Source organism: Embiotoca jacksoni, unplaced genomic scaffold, assembly GCF_022577435.1.
Source record: "Embiotoca jacksoni isolate LCO1_2020_lvr unplaced genomic scaffold, fEmbJac1.0.p SCAF_21, whole genome shotgun sequence".
Taxonomy (NCBI): domain Eukaryota; kingdom Metazoa; phylum Chordata; class Actinopteri; family Embiotocidae; genus Embiotoca; species Embiotoca jacksoni.
The window spans coordinates 2,667,065-2,686,598 of NW_027185352.1; the positions used below are offsets into that span (position 1 = coordinate 2,667,065).

The following is a 19,534-nucleotide window of genomic DNA, read 5'->3' on the forward strand; positions in this document are numbered from 1 at the left end:
CACACACACACACACACACACACACACTTCTGAACAGCCTGTCCTGGACTGGGCCTGCAGCCCTGGGTTATTATGCTGTCAAGCATGTTTGGGTCCATGTTCAAGTCTCCCTCATTTTACAGACTATTTCAGATATCTAAAGTGAATTTTTGCTTGTAAAATGACTTTAAAATGTGATTCAGTATGTTTGTCAAAAAAAAATGTTTGCAGACATGATGCTTACTGAAGTGATGTCATCATTGTGTGACACAATTTAAAAATCCTGCCGCATTTATAACTGCATTACAACATACTAATAACATAACAAGCAAACTGCCAGACCGGAGGCTGATAGCATTCTGTGAAAATGATTTTAAAGATTTCTTTTGGTTCTACAATAAATAATGCAAATCACCCTGGGGAAAATTTTCAGATATGGCAAATGAATTCCAATTCAGATGTGGTTAACGGTACGGATAAATCTGTCCACAAATTATGCTTTTATCTAACGTATAACACTCCAGACCAGGTAATGTTTTCTATTAACATAATGACGAAATATGAATTGATGCATTTGACAATTCATAGATGTGTTGAACATCAGTAATAAAATCAGTGACAAAATAATCTTTGCCTAAAAATACCTGAGCTTGCAAAACAATATCCAAATGTGGTCACAAGAGCATTGTTCAACTTTTATAAAGTTGAGTCTGTGGCAGCCTTTAAATGTTATAGAAATCCAGTTTATTAACACACCAAAACCTCCATCTTACCCTCCCCAGGCTGTGGTTGTGCTAGCAAATCTGTGCCATTCAAAAACATGGTGTTTTATTAATTTAAAAAAAAACAACAACAACAACAACATAATACGACAGCGTTAATGTTGGTTCGCTCAAACAGAACTTTTTAAAATAGTTTAATAAAATAAATGTAATTTCTAGGACAGAATTGCTGCAGGTGACGGCACATGAACTCCAGTAAAAGTGGGACACGCTGCTATTTAAATCTCTTATTTGAAGTTTAGGAAAAACATATTACACACATCTGCATAGTTTAGAACTGGTCAGCAGTATATAATATATGTTTAGTTTTGACCCGACACTGCAGCTAGAGTAAAGAGTCGCCAAAGAAAAGTCAGCCATGATGTCGGCCGGGCTGCAGACGTCTTCGTGCCCTTCAGCATTACTTTGGAGAACAGCTGAACATCTGTGTTAGTCATTAGAGCAAGAAGAAGAAAAAGGGACGAGCCTGAATATTTCAGCCTGCACAGAATCAGGGTGGAGCTGATGACAAACTACACCGGCTTCTTACAAATCTCCCAGGAGCACCAGTGAGCAGGATGTTGTCCAGTGGTTCCTGTGAAATCACCGGCTTTCAGCCCTTTGTGGGGCTGTTTGCCATCGATCGCTGCCTTAATGATGACTGATCTAACTGGGAGTCCAGTCTGCTCTGTGGAATGAGGTCATGTGTAAATTAGGGAGAACAAAGCTGTATCTTTAGTCTGATATTCTCACTGAAGGGCCATTTAATTACCACCTCATTATCTTATAAAAAAAAAAAAAAAAAAATCTCTATTTAGTGAAAGCTACATAAGCCAGGTTACAGTTACCAACACTAAATCCTGAAAGGAGCCTGTGAAACGTTTTAGTTGTGGTTAGTGTGGTCCTGTTCAATTATTGAGACTCAAGTGGCTCCAATAACAATACATTTACATTATCCATATTTCCATATGCTTTGTTAGTAGCTATATGTGTTAATATGTTGCTTCTGTTTTTTACTCATCTTAAAAAACCCTGCAGCGTTTAGCCATGTTGGGGACAAACAAACTATGGGCCGCTGGGACATAATGAGCAATGCAATACTAAAGCAGATGCAAAGACAAGCGTGGGTGTTGATTTGCTCTGCAGCATAAACTGAAACAAAGATGATCTAAGCGATCTGAAAGTGTTAAAAAAATTTTAAAAAAAAACGTGTCATGAGGATTTGGTTTTTTTTTTTGCTTTAAGGAGAGAAACAGGGGAAGGACTGGATGTTCTGATGAGTTCTGCAATCAGAGGTTAAGTGGACACAAACACATACACACACACACACACGCACACACGCGCACACACACGCACACACACGCATACACACGCACACACACACATGCACATATAAACTCCACACACGGTTGGTGTACACAATCAGCTAGCTAAATCTTATAGGTGATACATTTGCTTTTTGGGGCAGTTAAAGATGAACTGTGCAGATCAGCTGTCAAATTCACTTGAAATGATTTTCATATCACCTTCAATCTGACTACACTTTATGTTATATTAAATGTAAAAAAAAAATATTTTAAAAAGCACAAAAAGTAAGTTAAAGTTAAATGTGGAAAATTGAGTGACGTGCACATTAATGTCATTTTCAGCTCACAGTAAACATGTTTGAGCCCATATAGAGAACAGAATAATTAAATCAATGATTTTTTTGGGGGGTTAAATGAGGACATTTAGAAGGCAGGCAGATATGTATGCTTCCACAGTGGACGATATGAAAGGTCCAATGAACCAGCAGAGTGGATCTGAAACCTGAATCTGGATCCTGCCTATATTTGATGGTGTCCCTGAGCTCAGAAAACTGTATTTTGCTAGTTTGTGCAATCTCACAAATAGAACAGTTTTTTTTAATCAAAAGTATGACATTTGTTCATAAGAAGAATGTAACTAAATGAGATTTCTGAAAATAATAGATGAGTTTCAGACAGCCGGAGACGCTTCTCTTCACCCGCTGCCAGTCCCTGGAGATAAAGCTTGACTTGATGTCACAGTCATGCCTGGCGCCAACATGCAAACTGACAATGCATCATAAGCACAATGTGAGATGAAAAAAGATACATTTTTCATTTACATTTACATACATGGTTATACAAGGTGGCTGTGGATTACAAAGTTGATTCTCAAAGAGGAAAAAATTGAAGTTATTACATTGAGCCATGCTCTACATGTTGGTTATCTCTCACTGATAGCCAGCTTTCCAAAACGTTAATAAATCCAGCCATGTTGACAGTTCTGTGAGTTTGCTTGCATTTACAATCTTAGTAAAACCACTGTAGAGGAAAATTGAAGTTGGATTTAAAAAAAATGAATGAATAGATAAATAAATAAGTGTTCTCCTGGTGCTGTCTTTAAATGGATGCCTGGAATTTACAGTTTTCCATTAACTGATGCCCAACAGCTTTTTCACGCCTGCACCCGGCCTTGGAGCCAGCGCTGGTGTTTTGTGTTGTGTGTGTGTGTGTGTGTGTGTGTGTGTGTGTGTGTGTGTGTGTGTGTGTGTGTGTGTGTGTGTGTGTGTGTGTGTGTGTGTGGTGGCACTCAGTAGGCCGCTGTGCCGCAGTCTTCATTTTCTCAGCATTTTTTAACTTAAATGTGTCAGTCTGTCTGCTCTCCTCCCTCCTCTGGGCTTTCAAACATTATCGCTCTGTACTGTGAAAATCACACATCAGCATAAACAGTGGCGTCGCTCTATTACCAGTATCATCAGTGGAAGCTTCGGTTTCAAAGGGATCAGTTGTTGATAAAATGTTCTCGCTGTATTTCTCCACGTTCAGAGAGAGCAAAGCACAAATCAAGCTCTAGGAGATAATACCTGTAATTATAGCAGTCACAGGTTGAAGAAGGGATACACACACACACACACACACACACACACACACACACACACACACACACACACACACACACACACATTCCTCTGTACATTACATTCGATCACAGGGGCTGCTGAGGCTTTAACTCATTTCTCCCTGTATGTTTTTTTTCCCTCTGCTTTCTGTGCATGTGTAGTGATAGAGGATTATTATTGCTGGTGGGATCACATCGCTCATGGCAGCAGACCTCCAAAGAATTCTATTAACCATGGTTATGTCAGGCCTAATAACATGCCACCCTGCTAAGCAGAATGGGATTGACTTGGAGCAGGGGGAGGGTGTGTATAATGAAGGCCTCTGTAATTTACTTAAAATGACAATAAAAATGAAGTAAATGTGCAGTTGTCCTTATTTTTCCTCTCCTGTTGCTAACCTGGGCTGACAGACTGAAACGAGTCTGACACACCGGATGTATACTGTTGGTAAAAACCTGCCATTGGTCGACGCTTTCAGTCGTCTGTTTGTTTCCAAAATCCTCATTGCAGTGTCGAACCTCCGAGCAGCAACCTACACGCTGAAAATGCCAAGTTCTGACGCAGATTTGCATCATGCATTCAGACTGCCTGGTTCCTTCTGGTCTTTTGAGGGGATTTAGCCATCTTAATGCCAAGACTCAATGTCAGAATAATTTACGAGATGATAAACACTGAAAAAGAAGGATATGCAGCCAGACCACCGTCCAGCAGAGCCGAGGAGGTCTGGCTATTCAAGACTGGACTGAGATATATACAACTAGAAATAATACATTTGAGGGTGCTTTGACTAAAGGGATGTGTATGTGTATGTGTATGTGTGCGTGTGCGTGTGCGTGTGTGTGTGTCTAAAACTGTATTGTTTTGTGATGCTGCAGCCATTGATTGCCTCTGTGATGGAGCCGGGCTTTCTTTGTTGCTCTGCAGATCAGATGTGGAATGCTGCGGTTTGCTATATTTGCCATTCATTAGCTAGCTGTGAGGAGATGTCAGGGTGCATTCGCAGGCAGGCCACTCGTATGATAGTGAGCGTCAAATCAATTCAGTCACCTTGAACTTTGAAGATGAAAGAATAACATGTTGAAATTGGTCTCCCTCTTAGACTGCACGCCCGTTCAGAAACGCTGGCCCGGCCTCGCTGCTACTGTATGCATTGGTGTTGGGCGAAAGAATTTCAAATCAAGTGATTCACTCGTGACATTTACAGCTTTTGTTTTGGAGCCCTGCTACACGTCAGCTGGTGGGGTAAAAAATACCTGTGGACACTGGGTGATGGATGGACAAGCACTTTTTAGGGGCCTGGTACTCAGGAATGGAATATGAAGACTGAGACACTGAAGTAAAATCCTATTCAGGGACTGAATATATAACCAAACTAACGGTGTGTTAGTCCATCTTCCAACGTCTATTGTTACCTACCAAAGATGCAAATCTTAAAAAAAACGTCCAAATATATCGTTTAAAATGTTTTTTTTTGTTATAGGCTTTGTAATTTCCCAACACAGCTGATGACTGTCGTTTCTAACAAACACGTGTGTAATTTGTATATCAGAAGGTGCTAAACACAAACAGCATGCTGTTCCAGACAAAGTCATGCAATGCATCAAAACGTCCACAGAGCCTGGAGTACATTGGACAACACCTAGGCGTAAAAACTAAAACAAAAACTATTATCACAAACAAAGCATGAGTTATTTACATGTAACAATCAGAGGAGAGTTCTAAGTATGAGAAGAAAGCACGGAGTGAAGTGATGGGAGTGTCTGGCTGTCGTTCTGTTTCAGTCCGATCATAACAGCAACTACACACAACAAACAGCGCTGTCTCCAATAAAATGACTTTGGCCTGCTTACTGACCTGCTGGTTTGAAAAAATTTGACAAATTTGATTGTCTTGATCACTTTCCTCCTTGTTGCTGAAGTTTACATCGCATAACTAACTTAGCTCACTTAATGTGCACAAAACTCCACTCCAATCCCATTTAAAATGCATCCAAAATAGTCAAACAAGCCATTTTTAACTTCAATGGGAAATAAAATGTATTTACATTGCGATAAAGGAGGAGCCGGATCCAATCAAATGGGTGCCTTGAGTTCCTGGATCCTGTTTAGGCAGCCCTGAACGACACTGGTGTCAAGTGAGGTGACACGTTGTGAATGTGTGCGTTTTTGGTGTCGCAATGACAACCTCAGATTAGTCGTTTTCATTCATTCTGCTCTTCTACCTGAGTAATTTCAGGTCCTGCTACGAACCTGCCCCCATGTGTTCCCACCATTCTCCATCACTTGTCCTTCCACGCTCACTTACACACCTGTTCCCGTTTCCTGTCAGCCCTGCAGCACATGCATACAGTATACTGACCCCATTTCCTCAGCCATTTGCCAGGTTCTCCCAGTATTACAGTCTTTGATTTCCAGCCATTGTATCTGTTTCTTTGCTGCCTGGTCCTGACATCTGCCTGTTCCCTGCATGCTTTGTTTGCATTCACAGGCTGATTACACGATTAACACTGACAAACTGTTCAAAAACGTGTTACCAGTCATTTCAAACAGTTTCAAACAGAGCTTTCTAAACTCTGAGGGCCTGTGCTTGGGAGGTCCATACAGTAATGCATCATGCATCATAAACAGAGCACCTGTAACTATCCCCCCCGCCTCACCCATGGCTTTTCTTTTCTGCTTGCCTTTAATGTGGTACACATAATGGGAACAATTTAGGGTCCAGAGTTTTGCTCAAGAATGCCCAAACATGAGGAAAGGGGAAGACATTTTTCAAACCACCTCTGATTCACGGATGACTCATGCAAACTCCGGTGAGACAATATACAGTCAAATTTTCTGCACATTCATGACCATGTCAGCGAGCCTGATTGATAACCCTGAGTCTGACCTGCAGTCGGACTCAGAACCTTTTGACTATTCTCTCCCACAACAGCCTTTCACAGCAACGGCTATTAGTAGACAGGACTTAGCAGTCACTCTCATCACCGGGGTTGAAATGAAGTGTAGTGTACGCGTGTCCTATTCTGTTCACACCATCAGTGAAACATGTCGTTAAAACAGCTGGAATCAAAACAAAAATGCAACATGGAAGTTATAAATTTGGCACTTTTTTTGTTATTTTCAAATGTTCTTTTTAACATGAATAATAACTATAAACATCTGTGATATATATTTGTACAGATATTACTGATTAGGTCTATTAACAATGACAGCAGGAAAAAAATGGACCTGTTCAAAAACGGTTGCTTGTTTGTAGTCAGGAAACATGTAAAATCCTCCTCAGTCAACAGCATCACACAAGAACACTCCAAGCTGTAGTCGCTCTGTTTTAATAAAGACGTGTCCTTCACTGTCAAAACTGCAGTGGATGTTATAAAATGACATCGCAGTGCAACACAGATATTCGGAGTCATGTTGAAAACCAGTGAAGGAAAAAACGTTAAATAATCTACTCATATCAAGTTCTGGATGTTAGACCGTATCTGCAGCTGAATGAAGGTGAAACAAGCCTTTTCACGTTGATCACATGTCAGCGAGAAGTGTTACATGTTTCAGGCCTCTGTAAACTACAAATTGATTTCTTATGTAAATAACTAAAAAGCCAGCAGCTGTTTATCTCACGAGCTCTCAGGAGAAAAAGGATCTTCTTATCACAGGTTGAAAATAAAATCACTATTACACAGCCATGTTAAAAAAAAAAGATACTGATTTGGCTTTAATATATTTTTAAATAATCTCTCAATAAGGAGAGATGATTCCTTTGATGACTTCTGTGTGAGTAAAATCACAGGAGGTTAAAAAAGGAACGTTTGATTCATGTCTGAAACAATCTCGCAATAATCTCTACTGGTGCGGACTTTAAATGTTTTTAATAAAAGCAAAGGATCATTTAAACTGAATGTATGTACAAACTAAACATTTTGTAGTGATACAAAAAACAAATGTGGGTTAAAGGCTGTCCTTTAAAAAACACATGTTTCTGGGATAAACAGTTTACAGCTTAAGAAACTAGTTTAGTTTGGTGTTGGTATTAAACCATATATTAGTAGTAATAAGGCTGCTATTCAATTTAGAGTGTGATCGGTTCCAACTTGGTAATTTAATTGACAGCAGTTAACCCTGTGGTTCATGTTAAGGTCACAGATTGCACTTTTAACACCAACGTTAATGATGCCAATACACCAACTATACTTTCTATGTCTGCTAATTGATAATGACCACGACAAGGTGGAATGCAAGACCACAAAAACAGACTGCATCCCTGCGAGTAACGAGGGTGGGAACTTCTACGTTTGGACATCTAAAGAGAGACACGTATTCCCATGAATGAAAAGGTAAGAGATATCTATTCCAGCAAATACATTCAATACACCACAGATAAAACAAAACTAAAATGGAAAATAAAAACTGCATCAACGTTACTTCCAGAAAGAGAAATACAGGAGGTTATGGAGTCAGTTCCTTGAAATAACTTAGGTGAGAAAAGCTGAGAAAGGTACTTTGAGTATTTTTTTGAATGTTTGGAATTTTTGCTGTTTTACGCTGATAGTTGCTGTCGGTCCAGTAAAAAAAACAGAATCTACGGAAATAGGGTCACTCGAGACTCCTAAGACAGTTACACCAGCCAAAAAAATGATAAGATATAAATAATAATAACAATTGAAAAAGTAAAACAAATGGCAAACTGTAATTCATATCAGTCATATGTTTTGGTAGTGACAAATTTTGAGGCCTTTTTGAAATTAAAAATCTCTCTTAATAAATGGGAGTTCAGACTGAACTCCAAATGTGTGTAAAGTGTGTATCAGCGAGTACGTTCTCCAACACCCCTGTGCGCACCGAGACCAGGCTGCGTGTTATCTGGGTGGTACGCTGCGTTTGTTGAACGTCACGCAGGCCCTGTGAAGAAGTCAGCTGTCTCTCTTACCGTAGGTAGTCTCTCCGGCACAGGATGAGGTTGGCTTTGGTGTACAGCGTGGAGCCCACCTCGCCCAGCCTACAGTCGCAGCAGGCACACTTGAGGCAGTCCTCGTGCCAGTACTTATCGAGGGCCTTCAGTAGGTAGCGGTCCTTGATCTTCCGGTTGCAGCCGGCACAGCCTTTTGGCTTGGTGTCCGGCTGGACGGAGAGCATTTGTATACCTGCGAGAAGCACAGAGGGAGGCTTTAAGCATTCAAACAGCGATGCACTGACATGCTCGGGGTGAAATTAAGAAAAACAAAAAAACCAAAGGCAAAGTGAAGCTCAATGAGGGAGGATAATGCATTTATAATACTGTTTAACAAATATGACCATTTTTAAAAGGTTCTGTTTAGAAATGATAAGGATATAAAAAAATGCAGTTTATTAATTGTTTCCATTGTGCTCCTTAATCTTTATGTTGTCATGGTGATATAGGTACAATATACACTGTAGATAAATGTAAAAACAATAAAATGATTATATTTTCTTACGTTGTCAAAAAAAATCCACAATTTAACCCGAATAGTTTCAAAGCAAATTAGGTCTCATATAATGTACATAGGCAATTGACCTTTTAAACATGTTATGAGTGAAAATAAGTGTCTTTAAAAAAGGTTTTAAAAATTGTATTAATATATAGTGTACCCACACTGTTAATTTGCACAGTGAACAAGGTCTTTCAAAAAAAAAAAAAAATATGTATATTGCTTCAGGACAATCTGAAAAAAATAAAAACCCTGAATTTTTTTTAATTCTAAATTTAACAGACAATGCCATCCATAAGTCACAGCGTAGCTGTATGGTAATTCAACACACACAAACCTGAGTGTACTAAACATTAGGTGTATACTTATTTTTTTAGTGAACCAAAAAGCATTATCTCTAATAAACACACACACCATTTCCCCTAAAAGAGTTGAATTTATGTTGAGTAAAGTGTGATGTACTACAGACAGGCTGTCATGTGGTTCATGCTCGTGGAAATACGAAGACTGAAACAACATTACTTGAGGAGGATGTAGTGTTTGGTTTGTGTGGAGAGAAACACACTCTTCAGACCCCATGTTGTGTGAAAAATAGTTTGAGGAGTACCTGCACTGATCTGGCCTAACCTTTTTTTTTTTTTTTTAACAAAGGTATATTTTATGATATTTAGGGTATTTTAACCAAAGTTTAACAATAACTAAATAATAATAAAAAAATTCCCCTCGGGGATTAATAAAGTAAATACCTACCTACCTAACAGGTGTGGAGGTTAATTTTAATATTGCTTAAAGAAAAACAGACACATCATAGTATTAATTCCTATGGACAATGTCACTAATAAATAACCATTTAACAGTAATAATTTAAAGTAGACTATGATTTGAAGCATATTTGACAAAAATCTCAGCAACAAGAAATGGATGTTAATGTTCTCTGTAAATGGACTAATTGTGTCAAAGGGAAGAAGTGAATGCCGGCTGTGGTCAGCAGACTGGACCCGGACCAGGATCACCACAAACCAACACTGTTTACTGCTGTTCAAGTGTTGTGAGACCAACAAGCAGCCCACACAGACACAAACACATTTCTTCCTGGACAGTTCTTTTACGTTGACCTCCTCTGTGTTTAAAGGGGCGTGGCTACAGGCGAGGAGTTTTGCCTAGGTCCATATTGTTTGGCCTGAGCTGACTGTGGAGAGCCTTTGTTGGGCCCACTGGGGGCGAGGAGGCGGGGGACAATGAGGCTTCACACCGGGCTGGAATTAGTATTCTCCTACCATTCCCTGAGGAGAGGCACAGCCCCACTCCCCTTTGTCCCCCTTTCACCAAACACACATGCATACACACAATATTTAGGTGCAGTTTGAGCTTTGGCCATTTTAAAATACAGAAACTTTCTTGATTAGGTGGATGGTCATAGCTCATTTACTGGTGACCATCCTCACTGCTCACATCTGGTAAGAGGTTGCCATAGTATTTTAATTTTGGGGTGTTTTCGCCCCTTTTCTGTCTGATAAATGCTTTCATTAATTTTACTACAGAAACTTTACAAGTTGTTTGATTAAAAAAACAACAAAAAAAAACATCTTGTCTACTATTACTGTAGTGTGTAATTACAGTTGTAAGTGCAGATCGATTGGAACATAACCTTTAACCTGATGGTCACTGATTGACTTTCTACCTCGGCACATTTCAAGTTTGTAGGTGTAGTTTAATGTTGAGGAAGTTGCCAAAAATGCAAAAAGAATCTTTTAAACTGAGGATCAACGACACGTGAAAACGATGCCATCTGACTTAAATTAAATGGGTTTAAAACATGCAAAAGACTGGTGCAGTTCTTTAATTGGAACAAAAATCTGCCGCTACACACAAAGACAATTGTTCTTCACCTGGTACCCATTCTTTAAAAAAAAAAAAAAAAAAAAAATATATATATATATATATATATATATATATATATATATATATATATTTCCTAAAACAATATGTGCAAAGAGAGTATCAAACAGGTTGCCGCGCGGTGAGCAGTTCATCTCATTTGTTCCGGTGCGTTGGGGCTGTTGATTTGTTAATTGGCTGGATTTACAGAGCGGGGCGCGCGGCTGCTCTGCCGGCTGCTCTCAGTCGCGCATGTTCAGCGGTACTGATCCGTCCAGCCTCGTTAACACCACAAAGTCCACAGTAGGCTACTCATTACCAAACCAAAAGAAGCGAGAGTTTCAACTGCGCTTTTACCGTGCAATCAACTCAGGAGAGGGAAGAGGGGGAGCATCGCAGGAATTTGGCCACTTTGCTTTTTCGGGGGAAGTGCTTAACAAAACCCTCATTTCCCATGCAGGAAGAGAAATCACAGCTGCTCGAAGCCCTAATGATGTCTGTTTTATTTGCTCGCTGGCTCGTATCCTCCCTTTCCTCTTTCACTCTCTGGTTGTGGGTTGCTGCGCGTCCCCGGCCACATGTATCATCATCTGAGCCCTGAGCTGATGGAGGATGATGGAGAGCTGGAGCAGAGAGTAGCATGCTATTTCAGTCCCAGCTGATCGGCAACGAGTTGCTGACATTTCAACCTATCAGTTTAATTACTGTTGCCATGGCAGCGCACTGCTGGTAAAGGCCAATAACGGATTTAACAGACTCAATTAGCCACAAACATATTACAGACTGAAGCCGTTATGAACTCGGGCACATATCAGCTGTGATCGCTAACATAACACAACAAGAGCACGTCCATCTCACGTCTCGTTGAGAGGTTATCGGTGGAAAACCAGAAGATAGCCTAGATGGGCTAATGGATCAGGTTAGAGCACAAGCAGGTCATATCTGGACACGTAGCCTTCGACGCAGAGAGATGCTGTAACTAGTCGTCGCAGCGCACACTAAACACACATGAAACGTGCCGTTCAAACAATGCGAAGCCAAAGAAAGCATCTTACCGAAACTTTTCTCTCTTTTCTGCATTTGTTGAGAAGCTGGAGCAGCCGAAGCACCACCATGCAACCCGGAGCCGCCTGGTCCGGAGAGCAGCTGTCTGCAGGCAGACTGAGATCAGGCTTTGTTAGAGAGGGAACAATCCAGCACGGCGACCAGAGAGGAATGAAAAGAGGGGGGAAACATCGGCCAACCAAACGCAGGCGGAGGAGCTAGAGCGAGCTGTTCGCTGCCGTCGGGCGTCACACGGCGTGTGAGAGCACGTTTATCGCCGATCGGAGCTGTATGTGCACAAAGATGCAGGCAGCGAATGACAGGACGACAAAGAGATGCTTCCCCTCCGCGGCGCAGCAACCATCTAATCCTACTGGCAACCTCATCACAGCGGCTCCTGCCGCACGCCGCTCCGCTCATCAACGCGACGACGTGCCACAGGCATGGTGTGAGCTGCATTCCCATCAATCCACTCTCCCCACATCATCACTTCAACATTTAACCTGTTCCTCTAAAGCTGACCGTTTTCAGCCACATACATTGAAATAACCCTGCATTCATACATGTTTTGTTTTTTAAATTCATTTCAGCCATCTTTTTTTAGAATATGACACATTACGGACGTGTAGCTAAGTCCCAGACTGCTGTTTCAAAATAAATGTAAATGTCAAAATAACTTGGCTCCTGGTCACTCACCTCTCGAGTTAACGAGTTAAGCAGAAGCTTGAACTAAAGCAGCGGATCCCAGCTAGAGTCCCTCCGAGCAGCTAAAGTTCACCAAACTGACATCGCGCGTCGCATCACTCTCGTCTTCAGGCTGGAAATAATGAGCTCCAAATGGATCACAGTGACCACTTTGTTAGGAGTTCCCAGCTACAGGTGTTCATCCGCCCGCATGCAGGGTGTGAGATTGGCTCATGCACCAGCGACTGAGTGGCAAGAGATGGGGAAGCAAAGCTTTATTATCTTCCGAACTCCCAATCCCTCACCGGTGAGACATTACGCCGCCACGATAAGGTCATTCACTTATTACCAGCCGCTACCCAGTCACGAAAAACATGCATCGCGTGCGCGTCCCCAGAACGCCCACTTTTTTTTTTTTTTTTTTTTTTAACGTTCAATCTTGGAGCCGCGTGCGCAAACGATCACTACATTATAGAGACAAAGACAAGTGGCCTGGCTGGAGTTGATAAGTGCTCACAGAGCTGTTTAAGTTTACTGACAAGTTAGAGCCTAATGTGATTTTTGTTTTTATTAAGAAAAAAATAAACCTTCTTGCTGCTTTCAGAGACATAGATTACACGGAAAGAAACAGCTTTACTTCTGACACCTGTTCCTCACTTATTCCAAATATTATTCATATCTAGAGTCCAACAATTAGCAGCAATGTCCAACTGATCCTGTCCTTTGGAAGAGGAGCACAGCTGGCAGCTGAAAATGATTTCAGGTCAAACACTAGTCAAAACAGAAGCTTTCCAAAAACAACACGAGAAGCAATTCTCCGATGGTTCCCTGTGTAACTAGGTTACTCAAATAACTTTATTAGGGAACCCGATTTAATGGACCTTAAAGCAATTAGTCAGTGGGCGAAAGAGTTGCTACAAAGTGTCAGTCCTATTTTGCACGTGTGTTTATTTTTTGTAACTCTCTGAATTGATGTTCAGATACAGACTAGTCTGAGATAATACAATTATGGAAGTACAAACAAGGAGCACGCACATCTGAATTGTAAGCTGCTATTAAACTATTAATTAATCTACAAAGTTACTGATTTCTCTTTCTGTGGTGTTCTCTCTCCACGCGCACACTGTGAGGTCACAGGCTCCACTACAGCGGCCTGGACTGATGATCTTTTTCAAAGTCTTCATTGGAATCATTTATGAAGGCATAATTAAAGGGACGAATTATTTTAGGTTTGTGCTGTAGTCCACATCAATTAACTGCACAGTTTGGAGCGGCTGAGGCCGTGATGCCCCAGTGTTAAGATCCTCTACAGCCTTCCCCTCACGGCGCACCATTGAATACACCCCACGGTGGTCCAGCACAGCCACACAATTCCAAGTTATTTCTTTGAAAGGGGCTAAGAGGGAGAGGAAGGAGGAAGGGAGGGGAAGGTAGCAGGAGGAGGAGACACAAGTCAATAGTTGGGATGCGGCTCCAGCCTAAAACGCAGCGATAATGAGATGGGTCATAAAATGCTCTCCGCGCCATTATGAGTGATGAGATGCATTAAAGCTGACAGGGTATTACCTGCCAGTAATTAGGTTTTGTCATGGATTGAATTATTTCTCGGCCTATCTTGGTAATCATGCAATTTGCTGCAGAGTGTGTGTAGGAGCTATGTGTGAGGCTGCCACCCCACCCCCGGTGCCCTTCCACCCTCCTCTCAGTCGCTGCGTTCCGCCAATTAGTCATGTATGAATCGAAGATGGGAACAGCAGGCAGCAGTGGAGGTGGATGGAGGAGACCGTCACTTATCAAATCTTTTTTCATCCGGCGGAAACATACAGCCTATACCTCCACGGACTCCTCACACACGCGCAACCGGAGGGAGGAGAAGCTGACCCTAATCCTCTGTCTCTCTCTCCCCGACACCCCATCCTCAACACCGGCGCCGGTTTCGTTTAACCGCCACACTGGTTAACACGGTGAAGACAGCTCGGGAGAGCAGGCCTATATTTTCATATTAAGTCATCAGCTGTCTATGTAACAGTCTTTTTTCCTGGAGGGCTCGCCCGACGCGCAGCACTCGCTCTGCTGAAAGCGTTAAACTCACAACCCCAGAGACACACAAGGGACTGAACACGTACCTTGAAATACAGCCAGGGATGCTTAAAACCAATACTTGGGTCGCTTCCGCGGGTTTCAATCTTCTCTGTTCTCTTCACTTTGAATCAAACTGTCCGCATGGCAACTTTTCTCAAAAGCTCGTTCAACTCCTGGTTTTCTAAAGACAACTTAGAGAACAGTCAGAGAGCAGGTGTTGGGATGGTGATGGGTCAGATCACCCTAAACTCGGCTCCCCCTGCGGCTCTGCGGATCCTTCCTCACAGTGCGTCCCTCTCCCCCTTGCTGCTTCCTCACCTTCTCCCTCCCCTGTCTGTCTGAGTGTCTCTGGTTCTCTGTCAGGGTAAAGCGGCGCGGAGTCGAGCCTCCTCTCCTATTTAAGCCCCTCCACCAGGTCCCCCGTCAGCAGCACACTCCAACTCATCCAAGAAGCTGACAAGCACCGTTAGGGAAGGCAGCGCATGTTGCTCTAATGGACCTCATTAAGCTCTACTTACAGATGTTCTCTTAACATAATTGATCTGCAGCGAGTTGAGAGGACGGCAACCAATTCCCCAGCCCCCAATTATGGCCCGGTAATTAGATCCCCAACCTCCAGTTCTCCACATTCACCCTTCTAACATTCCGAAATATCAAAGTATCTCTTTCTCTCAAAGCGACCGCCCCCCTCTCTCCACCACCTCACCTCCATGTCTCCTCCCTCCTCCCCCTCCCCCTCCCACCCACAAGACACTATTGACAGTCAGATCTGCTAACCTTTGTAGTGTAGCCAGACTTAGCAGTGCACTCACTCCAATTGACAGAGCTCACTCACTTTTCTCTTCCTTCTTTTTTCTCGCCTTGCCTTTTTCTTCCCGTTGGGAGACAGAGACAGAAAGATTGAGTGGCACAGATGGAGAAAGCAAGAGAGAGAGAGCAAGGGGGAAAAAAGTAAGTTAGCACAATCCATAAAGGGTTGTAATGATAATATCCGTCAGGGGAGAATTTTTTTTCTTTTTCTTTCCGTGGTATCTTTTATCTTAAATAATTCCTCTGATGGCAATGGCAACTTTGAACAGAAAAAAGGGTGGGGTGGGTGGTGAGGGTACAAGGAACTGATGAGGAGTGATAGTGCAGCTTTTATAATGCCAATCAGTGCCACTCCTATCACCCATCTAATTAGCCAGAGTGCTAAAACAGAAAGCACTTGGGGAAATGGTAATGTCACGCTTTTGCACTTTAAAAAGAAGGCAATTTTCACACTGACGTATGAAATCCTCCTTGTGATGGGGTGTAATCAAGTATTTTATGAGCAAGCAGCGTAGGATGTTCTTACGTCTTTATGTTGTCACAGATGTTATGTGTGTATATATATATATATATATTCATAGATGTCTGAATGTAGAACCCAGATTGGATCAGTGTGTATTTCCACAACAACACACATTGACATATGAAACTGCAGCACATATATGCAGCCGACAGGTCCTGTATCACCCCAAAGTGTGTAACACACCTGCCAGTCAGCAACATCACGTTTTGTCTCACCCAGGTGTGAACAGTAAGGTGCGTTAGCTTTAGTCACCCAAAAAAACCAAATTGTCAGGCTTGGAAAAAAAATTACTTGGTTTGGGTTAGGAAAAATTTAAATAAGTAATTTTACACAAGTGATGTTATTTACATGTTAGACCTACTTAAAATGCATTAAGCAAGTTAAACATGTTACGTTATGCAAGAAAGTTACTTAAAAGAAATCGACGTTGGTTTCTCACGGATTAAAACCCTGGGCTCCTGTGATGGCGCTATCTGAACAAAACTTGACAGCTTTTTCACGAAAGCGAAGCGAAGAAATCCTGAATCACAGAATTAAGCGAGGCCCGACCTGGTCTAGTGTAGCCTGAACCAATCTGTTTCTGAATTATAATTTCAATCATTAATTTCATTACTTATTAATTAGTCTGATTGACTGATGACTGTCATAGATGAACTTGCTTTGTAAAGGATTTAGGTCCTCTAAGTCTAATATTTAGGCCAGGCAATAATAGCCTGAAGCTATATTCCAACCATCAGTCTTTAAAGGTAAAAATACCCTGGTTGATTTAAAGTACAATGTAAAGGGAGGTGTTCAAAGTTTTCACACTTCTGCTCTTTCCTACTCATATTTCTCTTCCTATAGATTCCCAAAATATTGTACACATTGTAAAGTAGATCTGAAACGACCAGATGCTAATGCTAACTTTATATTGTACCATCTCTCCTTTACAAACTTACCTGATGGTGCTCGGTTTGCTGAAACTTTATTTGTGAATGTTACACAGGCTACTGTGGGCCGTAGCCAACGGCAACACTAAAAAAAACAATCCCTCTCTTACAGGTAGTTGTGTGAACTCGGGTCTCGTGCTCAGCACACTCAGTCAGCTCTTATCGACCAGCGGGGGGGGGGGGGAGAACAACAATCGTGTCATGTTACATTTATGTCTTGTTTCTTGAAAATTTTCAACCCCGTTTCCCACAAAAAGTTGGGATGCTGTGTAAGATGTGAATAAAAAAAGAATGCAATTGTTTGAAAACCATGTAAACCCATATTTAAATAGACCAAAGACAACATATCAAATGTTGAAACTGAGAAATTGCATTGTTTTATGAAAAAAATAACACTCATTTTGAATTTGATGGCATCAACAATTATAAACCTTGTAAAATGACAGGTGACTGTAGAGTTGAGTGGGTTGAGGATTACTGTAAGATCTGTTACAACACTCGCCTGGCTTAGGTTTGAACTCTTACAACACTGAAGAAGTCAGCGGGGCTTAATCACATTACCTGATGTATTTAAAATATTTCAGGCCACACAGAGGAGATTTTGGCTGATTTACAAACATCTCTTTGTTATAACTTCTGAGTAGCCTATTTTTTTATTTATTTTGCGTGTTTGAGTTTTGCCATCACCCAACCCGAGCAAACTGCCATATAAAGAACCTATTGATTAATGATTGCAGGAACTTTTGTATCTTTGTAGATCTCTTTCATTACCATGTCCTCTTTTCCAAAGTCACACAACTTCCTGTAATCATGAGCTGGCCTTGAACCTGCTGGTACTAGCTATGCTGCTGTTGCAATTTCAGGGCGCCCCTTTGCAATTTTAAGTATTTACAGTCATTGGCACTTGGAGTTTTGAGATCTAGCAGACCAAAGAGTGAATTTTGAGTCCGATCAAACACCATCCTGTCAGGAGATGACCTTCACCAGGGAGCATTCAGGTGGGAAACAAAGCCACCTCACCAGTAATTGGTATACTTTACCTGACAATACTCCTGAATGGCAACAAGCTCTTGTGCCAAGCCATTTTTCCTAAAGGCTGTTTGAGCCACATGGTAAATCTCCCTGAAGTGAGAAGATGTGATTTCCTCCTGACTCTGTGCCCTCTACAGACACCTCTGTTTCCCTGGCCATATTCAGATTCGTTTTAGTGAATACAGTAACAGCTGCTGCTGAAGCCCCGTAACCATCTGTAGGTTGAGGTGATGGTGGAGGGACATCTGAGTGGAGAAAACTGATCCGGTTCACAGGCACTGGGTGCTGGTAGGAAATGGAATTGCCTTCCTAAACTATCCTGAACACTCAGTCAACCAATAGCACGGATTGCCATGATGGTGATGAGTGGTGAAATCTCTCTTGAGAAGTCCTTGTAAGCTTCAGCCCCGTTCAGGCCTCCGACATATTGCCTGCGTGGCAGTTGCAAAACATCTTGATGTTCATTTCAGTTTGAATGTTCATGTTAGAGGAGCCACATGGCCTGTGTGTGTCATGTTGAGATAATCAAGACCCCTGTTTTTCACAGGACTTACGTGGCTCCGAGCAAAAGTGGGGAAAAGATCTGCATCATGTGTATTTTTATTATACATATATATATATATATATATATATATATATATATATATATATATATATATATATATATATATATATATATATATATAATACAGTGGTGTGAGTGTTTGCCCCCTTCCTGATTTCTTCTTTTTTTGCATGTTTGTCACACTTAAATGTTTCAGATCATCAAACAAATTTAAATATTAGGGATTATTATTAAGGGAGAAAAAAAATCCAAACCCACGTGGCCCTGTGTGGAAAAAGTGTTTGCCCCCTAAACCTAATAACTGGTTGGGCCACCCGTAGCAGCAACAACTGCAATCAAGCGTTTGCGATAACTTGCAATGAGTCTTTTACAGCTGTGGAGGAATTTTGGCCCACTCATCTTTGCGGAGTTAGGTTAGGTTAGGTTAGGTAGTTACTTTATGAATCCCTGAGGGGAAATTTTTTCACTACAGCAGCATACAGAAGCAACAAGATAATAATAGAACAATAGAAAAGCAATAAAATAGCAGTAAAATTATAAAATATAAATATAAAATATAAAATGCACGGTATATACAGTGTATACAGTACAGTATATATATCTATATATATTATATACAAACAACCAAAAAACACAGTCAACAGTATTATTTTGCCAGAGGTGAGTTATTGTACAGTCTTATTGCAGTGGGCAGGAATGATCTCCTGTATCCGTCCTTTTGACAGCGGAGCTGGAGGAATCTTTTGGAGAAAGTGCTCCGCTGTCCCTGCAGCAGGTGGTGGAGAGGGGGGGTCAGGATTATCCAATATGGATAATAGTTTGTTCAGCGTCCTCCTCTCCACCACCTTTTCCAGACTATCCAGATTGTAGCCGATGATGGAGCCGGCCTTCTTAAC

At 41.4% G+C, this 19,534-nt stretch overlaps 1 protein-coding gene across 4 annotated transcripts in view; it reads right to left on the reverse strand.

The window, feature by feature from the left end:
- Positions 1 to 15,277, reverse strand: part of lmo3 (LIM domain only 3) — a 52,238-nt gene extending 36,961 nt beyond the window's left edge. The window contains exons 1-3 of one of the 4 annotated variants that reach the window (XM_069156402.1): positions 14,824 to 14,907; positions 12,025 to 12,130; positions 8,572 to 8,785 (exon numbers count right to left, since the gene is read on the reverse strand). In XM_069156402.1, the coding sequence (XP_069012503.1) occupies positions 8,572 to 8,785; positions 12,025 to 12,049 (239 nt within the window). In that variant the 5' untranslated portion in view covers positions 12,050 to 12,130; positions 14,824 to 14,907. Of the gene's footprint in view, positions 1 to 8,571; positions 8,786 to 12,024; positions 12,131 to 12,709; positions 13,098 to 14,823 lie in introns of those variants that run through there. The other 3 variants (XM_069156399.1, XM_069156401.1, XM_069156400.1) reach the window with 3 other exon arrangements.
- Between the last annotated feature and the right edge of the window lie 4,257 nt (positions 15,278 to 19,534).